The sequence below is a fragment of the Eutrigla gurnardus genome (assembly GCF_963514095.1).
Source record: "Eutrigla gurnardus genome assembly, chromosome: 18".
Classification (NCBI taxonomy): Eukaryota; Metazoa; Chordata; class Actinopteri; order Perciformes; family Triglidae; genus Eutrigla; species Eutrigla gurnardus.
In genome coordinates, this window is record NC_139929.1 from 10,205,294 (window position 1) to 10,216,155 (window position 10,862).

The following is a 10,862-nucleotide window of genomic DNA, read 5'->3' on the forward strand; positions in this document are numbered from 1 at the left end:
TCTCATATTAAATTAAAAAAAACTACAGCAAACATCTCGAAACAGCGTGAGAAAAAAAAAATCACGATTTATATCAATAAAATGTTAACGTTAAAATAAATATATTATATTTTGTAAAGGACTTTTCATAAACATGTTTCTTTACTCCTCAGGTTGTGTTCCCATCTGTCCAGCAGGGATCGCTGCTCCATTAACCAGGACAGACCGCTTAGCCCGGGCGCATGCGCAGTATCCTCAATTGGCCTCTGGTCTTTCAGGCGCTTATGATGCCCTGAAAGGTTGTCCGCTGCTCGGCGCTTCTGCACAACTGTTTAATGTCTAAATTCGGCTTGAGGAGCTTACTTGGCACTTTCTGCTGACGAGAAAAGCCATCGCGGCGGTTCAATGCGTGTGGACTCTGCCTACAGTCTCCGTAAGGACGCGTGGATGTTGATTGTTAGAATGGTTAACTTGAAAAGTGTCTAGCTTCATTTATTTAGCTCGTTTAGCAGTTAGCCTATTAGCTGTGTGCCTGTTAGCAAGCATGACCACTCTCTAAATTCGGTTGCGGTAGAGGGTTTCTAGCTATTGTTTTTTTTTCTGTAACTATTTCGCAGTTGAGGTGATGATGTTAGACTCCTGGCTTTCAAACAGCCAGTGAGTATCCATCTACGTTACCCCGGAACTGTGAGGCTAAAGGAAGCTAAAGTTGCTAACTTGCCGCGAGTGGCAATCAAGCAAGTGTCGCTACTTGAGCTAGTGATATAACATTGCATCGAGGCTAGCTGATAAGGTGTATCGGTCTGTTGATCAAAGAAGACGACGGTTGAACCTGTATTTTGAAATAAAGCAACATGCATGCTGATGATACGGTTTGTCCCATTGGCTAACTGCAGCGAGATGTGCGTTTTACAACAGGCCCGTCTGTCTAATGTTACTTTGCCATGTTTTAGATAGCAGACGGGGTTTGTTTTGGACATGTTGGGTAACGGTAACGTGCTAACGTAGCTAGCGAACCAGTGAAGTCTAAATAAATGGTAACGATAAACACTCTTCAAATGTCCGTTTTCAGTCCAACACGTTACCCGATAGTTAGGAGGTTGTTTTGGGGGGTAAATTCGTAGCATATTGACTATCGTTAGCTTACCAGGTAGCTAGCTAGCTGTTTAAGCTAATGCTTTTGAAGTTGATGTATGTAGATGGCCTAACGTTGGGTGAATGATGCGTCAAGTAACGTATAGACTGCACACGGTGTTGGTAAATTGCATCCACAACGAGTGGTGGAATGTAACGAGCAACATTTACATAATACGAATACATAATACAAATTCGAGTGTTTTCATGTTCTGCTCCTTTTATACGTATACTTACACTGCCGTTATATCACAGGTGTTAATATTTTACACACAAAACAATTAAACATAAATATTGTACATTTAACTCGACTGCATTTTCTGAGAAATTCTAGTTACTTTTTAGTTTTTCATCCCCTTCCTGTCAAGTGAAAATCGCGTGTCTCCACGTGTGTTCATTTTGAATGTTTGTGATAAACTGAAGGATGAAGTCTTCTTTCATGTGTTCAGAAAATTCTCCTACTGCTTAAAGCCTCTTGGATAAGCTGGAAAAGCCATCGTCACAAAGTTGAAAACAGGGCTGTTTTTTGAGCTTATGAAAAGTTGAGTTTTTAAGAGATGCATGCTTCTCACAGGGCAGCAGATGCTCAGAAATAGACATTCTGTTTGTTTTTTTAACTTGTATTTCAGTACAATAACAAAGTATTTGTACTTGGTTACTTTCCACCTGTGTAGACCAGCAACGCCACAAATATATGATGATCTTAAAGAATATGATGCATTGCTGTAGATTAAACCACCTAGCCATGTAAAAAAGATAGAAACATCTACAGCAGCAAAATGCAACATGGACATTAATGCAGTAGTAATATTAATCCAGCACACTGGCAGGGAACATTTTACTGCACAACTTTTCATACTTTTAAGTACATTTTGTTGATGAGACTTTTAATTCTACCCAAGAACAATCATCCTAGAAGATTGCTTAATGGCTAACAGATGTCAACATGCTCATTGATCAAATGTCTTTGTTTGTGGTTAGGTTAGTTTTTGTAATCTGGTAGTGTTAATGTTAGCTAACATTAGCCTTTGGTATGCTGAAATGCTACCTAACTGTTCACGCTAACATCACAGAATTTGAAGATGTTCTGTTTTCAGCTGGCTCAAGACAAGTTAACAGAAGTGTTAAGGCAAATAGGTGAGAGATCAGCAGTCATCTCAGGTGGTTGCCAGATCTGATCCTTTTGTGGGGATGGTTGTAAAATTCAACAAAACACAGTCACAGTTTAGATTATTAGCATTTATTTGTATTTTTCATTGCTGCATTTATGATCTCCACAGCACGTTAGCGAAATAGACTGTGATGTTCGACAGTAATAATGCCTGGATAAATAGTATCATTGGTGGCGTGACTTTAAGCTGTGCAGCTTGAAGGCATTGGTGGCAAAAGTGGCTTAATGGCTCTGTGTCATGGTAACCTGCCAAAAAGCCCAATGTAATTTAGGATGTAAGCAGTGGAGTTTAATACTCAACCGCCTAAAGCATGATGTGTTTCTGTCTGCAGCTCGAAACAAGATGGATAGTTTGAATTGTAGTCCGAATATTGAATGCCGTTTGAGACGCGTGTACATAAAGTATTAATCTGTAACATTTTACATAACATGGCAGCTGCTTTACCACAAATGCAGCAGTGGAAGCTGTGTCATTGGTGTGTGAGTGTGTGTAAATGAGCATTAGTTTCGTACCTGATGGTAGACCTTGCATGGCAGTCTCTGAGAGTGATTTCAGTTGTCAGAAGACTAGATTGGTTGATACAAATGCACGTCCGTTTACTTCCAGTGGGTCCAAGATCATGATAGCCTTATGATGCTATTATGAAATTAGGCTCTAGTTTGGCATTACATTGACAAATTACTACAGACCTTGTAAAGAAGTTGTTACCCAGAGGCGGTTGACCACTTGCTATCACATTAAATTGTTTCTGAATTGAGAGATGAACGGAGAGTATGGTGGATGGAGAGATGGAGCATGTTTGCTGCTCTGACATTGACAGAAAGAAAAAGGAAATTGGAGGGATGAAAAGAGTTAAACAGTTTTATAAGTAATTTTTTTCCTGTACTGATAGTTTCCATGGATTCAAGACTCATGATTGCTCTTTTTTGTTTTTCTCCTGTTTTTCAGACAAGCACTGATGTAGCAGCGTTGCAGCGCTCGTGTTTTCCCTCTACCTCCGGTTCCTAGTGCCTAACTGCATGACCTCTGACAACAGATAGGTCCCGAGGAGACCCAGCCCCTTCCTCACCCAGGATCCTTTCTACTGGACTCCTGACTGCAACACTCGGTAGCCATCTCGTCTTTCATGTCATCGCCAGCAGAAGAAACGGCAGGAGCTTTTCCACATAGGAGTTGAACACCTCCACTTCGATCAGTGGAGGTGTTGGAAGTGCTGCCACCTCCTCTCCCTCTGTTATCCTCTCAAAGCTTTAAGAAACATTTTTCTCCTGGTTGGCTTGAGTCCGGTTCTGCCGGCCGTGTGACTTTTCAAAACTGGGGCGCGATTCATGGGATGCAACCATGTCGGATCTCAGTGAGCGCAGGCCGGTCAACACGGACTACGCTGTCTCCCTGCTGGAGCAGCTCAAGTTCTTTTACGAACAGAAGTTACTGACTGACATTGTGCTGCTAGTGGAAGACACAGAGTTCCCGTGTCACAAGATGGTCCTGGCCACATGTAGCTCCTATTTCAGGTGAGTGCTGCGGGTGTGGAATAACTGTTGGGGATGTCGTTTTGTTTTTTGTTTTTTTTACGACCTCGGGCTGTTGTGACTGTGCTTTGTGTGGTGTAGCTCTTCCGAATTTGCCTCCTGCCATTTCAATGAATAATGCACCATACAGTGTAGGGTTTTTGTTTTTTAAAGACTCCAATTATACCTCTCAGTCTCATTGTGATGAAGTATAGGTACGCCGTTGCTATATAGCACAGTTAATGTCTACTTATTGTAGGAAATGCTCACCTCCTACAGTTACAATGAATAATGCACCATCCCCTTGTTCTTCACTCCATGCATGGATGGTGAAGAACAAGGGGATGGTGTTTCCTTAGCCCCTTTACAATGCCTTTTCCTTGTGGAATTATCCCTATTTTTTTTCCCAGAATGCTGTTAGTGTAAACGATACAAAGAAGAAGAGGAAGGTCGCCATTGTATGCATCAACATGTTGCATATGATGCACAGCAACATTTCTTACGGTTGAAGAGTCGTGAAAATGGAAATCGCGGCTTCTTCTTTATGTGATTAAAGGGCATCTCCTGAAAGTCGTGGCTCGATCACGCCCTCTGATCCAGTTATTCCATCTCTGATATATTTCTAGCAGACCAAATGAAGTTATCTCTAACCTGTAGTACAGACGTATCCCTCAAGGCCCTCTGGAGGCCTCGTTTGTACACACCACATTGCATAATGCAGTGTGCACTGCAGTGAATATGACAGAGCAGCAGCCTTGGCTCTGGTAAGAGTCCATCTCTACTTGACAGGAGCTCATGCTGCATTTGAACATGCTGTCCAACCCCTCCCTCTCTCTTTCACTGCACACACACATACACACTCACACATGCATTCCAAGGAAAGGTCCCGACAACTTGATGCCGCTCTGACACCCACCTCTCACGATCTTTCCCACTGTTTCCCACACACTCGTTATCTGGTGCGAACATGCAAAGCATTTCCCCTGCAGGGTTCAGAGGTGTCACAGCGCTTCCTCTAAACTGCTACTCCTTCCCTTTCTTTCTCTGGTCTGGTACCTCTCTTTCCACCTCCCCGCTCCTCACACGCTTGCTTCAGGGAGAAGGGGAGGGAGGAGACTCTGGGGAGCGGTTGTGTTTGGAGGGGAAAGTCTGGTCACGTAGGTCCTGGTGAGAGATGGCGAAAAGGGGAAAAGAGAGAGGGGGTTGCAGGGGTATGCCTGCAAGGTTGCGTAATATGGCCTGGCAGGTTTCGCCCCTGCTGTGAGCAGTACACAGTCACATACCCCTAAAAAAAAAAAACATACAGGAGTGCAGAGCTGTTTTGCAGACATTAGTTAAAGGGTAGTACTACAAGCGAGTTGTTTTTTGTTAATGATTTTTGTTAATCTATTTTTTTCCCCGTATAACTGTTTATTCAAAACTCAGAGAGAAGCCCAGCCGGCTGTTGATAATCACTTTTTGTCATTCAGTATGAGGAAAGTGGCTTAGTGGGCATTTAATCAGAGTACAACCACTCTCTAGTATCAAGTCAGTTACATCTGCTCCAAATCAACCAGCGGTTTTCAATCCGAGAATATTTCTGGTTTAATATGCTATGACAGGGAAAAACGCATGATGGCTTAATGTCACAGTATTGAACCTGACAAACCGTTTCTAATAGAAGTTAAATCATTAATAAAGGAATAGATTGCTTTCAACTCACGGTCTTGGTGTGTGTTAAAAAGCATTAAAGAGCGACTAGTTGACTAAATAAATCTGATTCAACTAAGACGGGGCAGCATCTTTGGATTTTGGGCTCAAATTTCTCTCTATTTTCTGCCATTTGGTTGATCACATAGTTAAACGATTTCAGGAAGTTATCATAACATTGACGAAGGTCTTGCCGTCCCAGTAGCTTTTGAAACGATGCCACCATGTTACATTCCAGCAACAGCCAAATACAGGTCCCCTGATTCTGGTTTGTAACTAAGTCTGTTTTTACAGCCACTTTGGCGAGTGGCCAACTGTCATTAGGAGGCTCTGTGTATTTAAAAAGAAAAACTGGAGAGCAACACAGTGAACAAGACTGAACTTGGAGTTTTATTACCTGCTATACACTAAGAAAAGTTGACCTGTCTTCTGGGTTTATTATGAAGACTTTGTTGAGGAATAGTTGATCAGAAAGCCACACCTTGTAAAATGGAGAGGGAATCTAATACCTCATGGAGATTTGAGATCTAAACTGATCTAAATTAACAAATCCTTCTACTACTAATTCCTCCTGGTAGTAATGTTTTATGGAACAAAAAAGGAAGTCTTGTCGTTATGCTGGCCAACGATATAAAATAGATGTGTTGTTTTTCATAAGTGTCTTAATCACTGTTTGCTTTAAGTTTTTTTCTGTTGCATTAATTTGTGGCATTTGCCTGGTAGAGTAGAAGCCTGACCTGGTTAATTTATGCTAAAACATTTTCAAGACGGTTAACGCAATACAGGCCTGACGCAATCAAGTGTCCAACAAGACATAGACATGCAGTGATCAAACCTCTTATCTTCACGGAAACGACCTTAATCGGTGTGAGATTGTAGTTCCCCTCTTCATTCTGTAACTACTGTGTTCATGCGTTGTTGACTGATGGTCCTTCGCCTCGTTCCTGCAGGGCGATGTTCATGAGTGGCCTCAGTGAGAGCAAACAGACCCACGTCCACCTGAGGAACGTGGACCCCGCCACGCTCCAGATCATCATCACCTACGCATACACGGGCAACCTGGCCATCAGCGACAGCACCGTGGAGCCGCTCTACGAGACTGCGTGCTTCCTACAAGTCAGTGCAAACGCTTCTTCTCAATGCGTTGCTCATTCACAGTGAAAGTTATTCTTTTATAAGATCATATTTGTTTTCATTGTCAACAAATCCCATGAAAATCCCAAAACCAACATCGTCTCTGTATCTTGATATCGTATTCCTCTGTGCTATTGAGCTCCTTGATTGTACAAACAATATAATCTGAAATTTAAAAAAAACTGTGCTGAATATGTATAAATCCTCCACATCAAATACCCAATTTAATTGGTTTTTGAGCAATGTTTGCTAAAAAAAAAACTGCTACATGTATCCAGAAGTATAAGCAAATTACTGAACAACTACTATACTGTATATTCGTGACCTGTTTTTAAAAATCCATTTATTATCCAATTCTGTCAATTAAGAAATCAATTATCGCACTGAATGTTTCAGCATAAGTATTTGGCACACAGAAAGTTAAATGAATGTACACAAGTCGCAAATAAAGTATATACTGGTAGTGTGTCCCTGTCCCTTTGATGCAAAAATACGTGCTTTGCCTCTTCTCCTCTGACTGTCATTTCTTGTCCTCTTTTCAGGTGGAGGACGTCTTGCTGCAGTGCAGAGACTACCTGGTGAAGAAGATAAACGCTGAGAACTGTGTCCGCATGCTGAGCATCGGTGACCTGTTCAGTTGCAGCGAGCTCAAGCAGAGCGCCAAGCGCATGGTGGAGCACAAGTTCCCCATGGTGTACAGGCAAGAGGCCTTCCTTCAGCTGTCCCACGAGCTGTTGATAGACATCCTGAGCAGCGACAACCTAAACGTGGAGAAGGAGGAGACGGTGCGAGAGGCAGCCATGCTGTGGTTGGAGTATAACATGGAGGCGCGTTCGCAGCACTTGTCCTCTGTGCTCAGTCAGATCCGCATCGACGCTTTGTCTGAGGTGACACAGCGTGCCTGGTTCCAGGGTCTGCCACCCAACGACAAATCCGTGGTGGTGCAGGGCCTCTACAAGTCCATGCCCAAGTTCTTCAAACCTCGGTTAGGCATGACAAAGGAGGAGATGCTGATCTTCATGGAGGCCATGTCCGAAACGCAGGGCGATGCATATGTAATGTCTGGGTCCATGCCAACTACGGTAGTGTGTTACAGCCCGCAGGCGGAGAAAGTTTACAAGCTCAACAACCCCCCAGGAGACCTGCAGAAGGTGGGAACCCTTGTCACACCAGACAATGATGTTTTTATCGCCGGTGGACAGATCCCTCTCAAAAACTCTATCACCAACCATGGCAAGAGTGGAAAGTTGCAGGCGGTCTTTCGCTCAGTCGATAGCTTTTTCTGGTTCGATGCCCAGCAGAACGCCTGGGTACCCAAAACCCCCATGCTGTGTGCCCGAATCAAACCCTCGCTGGTCTACTGCGACGGTTACATCTATGCAATCGGGGGGGATAACGTCGGAGGAGAGCTGAACAAGCGCACGGTGGAGCGCTACGATTGCGAGAAGGACGAGTGGAGCATGGTGAGCCCTCTGCCCTTCGCCTGGAACTGGAGCACCTCTGTGGTGGCGCATGACTGCATCTACGTGATGACCCACGACCTGATGTACTGCTATTTCCCCCGAGCCGACACCTGGGTGGAGATGGCTATGCGCAAGACGAGCCGCTGCTTTGCCTCCGCGGCATCTTTCGGTGACCTCATTTTCTACATCGGCGGCCTCCACGTGGTCAGCAACTCTGGCATCCGCTTGCCCACGAGCACCATCGACGGCTCCTCTGTCACCGTGGAGATCTACGACGTCAACAAGAACGAGTGGCGCCAGGCCGCCAACATCCCCGCTAAGCGGTATTCGGACCCGTGCGTGCGGGCAGTGGTGCTACTCAACTCACTGTGCATTTTCATGCGCGAAACCCACATGAACGAGCGCGCCAAGTACGCTATCTATCAGTACGACATGGAGCTGGACCGCTGGTTCCTGCGGCAGCCTGTGTCCGAACGCGTGCTCTGGGATCTGGGCAAGGATTTCCGCTGTGCGGTGGGGAAGCTGTACCCCTCCTGCCTGGAGGAGTCCCCCTGGAAACCCCCAACCTACCTCTTCTCCCCCGACGGAGCAGAGGAGTTTGAGGTAGACGGGGAGCTGGTCAGCCTCCCTCACTGACTCAACCAGGAATCTGCAACGCTGAGGGATGAACATGAGGGAGGGGGCAGATCAGTCCTCCTAAGATATGAAAGCGTTCTCTGGACATCGGAGGCTTGAATCTGCTACAGCTGCTAGAGCTGGAGCTAAACATGCCCCACAAAAATAGTAGTAATCTGAACATTTCCGGGGTTTTTTCTTATTATTTTGTCAGTTGTGACATCTGTTAGATATTATTACAAGTCTGTCATACTGTTTCTACAATGTGATAATCTAAAATGTCAACTGATTTTGTGATGATGCACTTAACTGGTAAACCTTCTCGGAATGACAATGGCAACTGTACCAAAATCCCCCATCCATCCCTTGCTGCCCCCCTTCCGATCATGTCTTCCCTTTCTCCCCCCCTTTCCCTCTCTTCTTCTCTTCTCTCACCACTGATAAATGAATACTCTGTGGAAAATCTATCGTTTTGAGTATAAAACTCTTCCTGGAGGCTTGAAAGGCTCTCTGAAAAGTTATAAGCTTGCTGCTTTGTGGAGGGCAGCAGTTGTAGTCCGCTTGGAAAAAAGATATCTGGCAATTTTGTTGAATGTTTTGTCAGATGTTTTGGTAAATTTTGACCAGAGCTGCTACTAAAGATTATTATTTGCATTAATGACCAATCTGTTCACCATTTGTCTAATTAATTGATGAATTATTTTAGTCTATTAAATGCCACCCATATGTCCCCAAAGCCCAAACTTACATACTTAAGATAAGTCCAGAATCCAAAGTCTTAATTAGTTAATTTATAACATTTGAGAAGCTGTAGTCCGAGAACGTTTGATACTTACGAAAATATAGATCTGAAACGAGAGAAACGGGCAATTATTTTGATAACTGATTTATCAGTTATGCCAGTTTGTCGTACATCTTTGTAAATGTAATGTTTTAGAGGCTTTCTTTGGACAAAACCAACAATTTGAAGATGGACATGTATTTGCTGCTTTGTGATTTTATAGACCAAACAATCAATCATGAAGATAAGCGTTCGTTGCAGCTAAACCAGTTGACTATTCCTTTCAGCACTGGTTTAGACAAGTTTTGTTGCTGTGGTTTTGGGTCTCAACTGGAAAGCCAGGTTTACTGCAGCTACCATCCTCCACAAATGAGCATAACACAGCCGCCTTTTAAAGCTCACAAGTATTTGATACTCCAAAGATGGATACTTTAAAAACAGGATCCATGTATTTTTTTTTTTTTTTTTTTTTAAGGCCCCGTAGACTATAGGAACAGGGGCCGTAGTTTTTCAGGAGGGGTGGGAGGGAAACAAGTGAGAGCGTTTAAAAGAGGATGACTGCAGGTCCGGTCATCCATCACCTCTCCTCCCCCACCACTCTGTCCTCCCCCCTGGCTCCACTATAGCGCCTCCACAGCCTGTCTGTCAGGCTGTTTGCACACAGGTCTTCCACACCGCTCGCAGTTTACAACTCACTCAATTCATCGTCACATGACATCTCTGCAGACACACAACAACTCCACTCTCAGTAGGTTTCGGGCTCATGCATTTTTATTGTTTATTTCCAAGCTGCTGAATATATATATATATATATATATATTATATTATATTATATTTTATATATATATATATATATATATATATATATATATATATATATATATATATATATATACACATGTTTTTTTTTTCTCTCTCTCCATATGTTAAAAAGACAACTGTTTAGTGTGGGGAAAATAACCAGGTCTATTTTGTATTAGTGTCTTTTTTTTATTTAATATCAAACATTACTGTAGTGTGATTGTGGGTAGATATCCATTTTCCTATCAGATTTAATTTTTCTCGAGTGAATATTGAGGATTCTTGCTGCTGATTGGTTGTGAGAGGAGAGGGCTGGCCCACGGCTGTTGCTACGTCCCAGCAACCACTAGCAGTAGTGGAGAGGGCGGGTTGGGGAGGGCAAGGGGGGGTGGGGTGGGGGGGGGATCTTCCTCCTACCTTTTTAAAAACATGAGCACAGGTGCTTCATGTAAAACCTTACTAGCATGTTTGGCTGCATCATATTCCTTTGGCACTGTATTTTGAATGAACGTTAATTTATTAAAAAACATACCAAAAACGTTCCTGAAACTGACTCCCTGTTTCTTTTGTTTGGACCAAAATG

At 43.4% G+C, this 10,862-nt stretch overlaps 1 protein-coding gene across 1 annotated transcript; it reads left to right on the plus strand.

Moving 5' to 3' along the window:
* Positions 1–260: 260 nt before the first annotated feature.
* Positions 261–10,267, plus strand: kbtbd2 (kelch repeat and BTB (POZ) domain containing 2). Its single transcript, XM_084034025.1, has 4 exons — positions 261–412; positions 3,234–3,799; positions 6,436–6,601; positions 7,162–10,267. Exons 2-4 carry the CDS (start codon positions 3,627–3,629, stop codon positions 8,716–8,718), a joined length of 1,896 nt encoding a protein of 631 aa, XP_083890151.1. The 5' UTR covers positions 261–412; positions 3,234–3,626; the 3' UTR covers positions 8,719–10,267.
* The last annotated feature ends 595 nt before the right edge of the window (positions 10,268–10,862 follow it).

Coding starts and splice junctions, on each gene's coding strand:
- kbtbd2 (XM_084034025.1), top strand. CDS start 3,627: ATGTCGGATCTCAGTGAGCGCAGGCCGGTCAACACGGACTACGCTGTC. Junction 3,800..6,435: donor ACATGTAGCTCCTATTTCAG/GTGAGTGCTGCG, acceptor TCGTTCCTGCAG/GGCGATGTTCATGAGTGGCC. Junction 6,602..7,161: donor AGACTGCGTGCTTCCTACAA/GTCAGTGCAAAC, acceptor TCCTCTTTTCAG/GTGGAGGACGTCTTGCTGCA.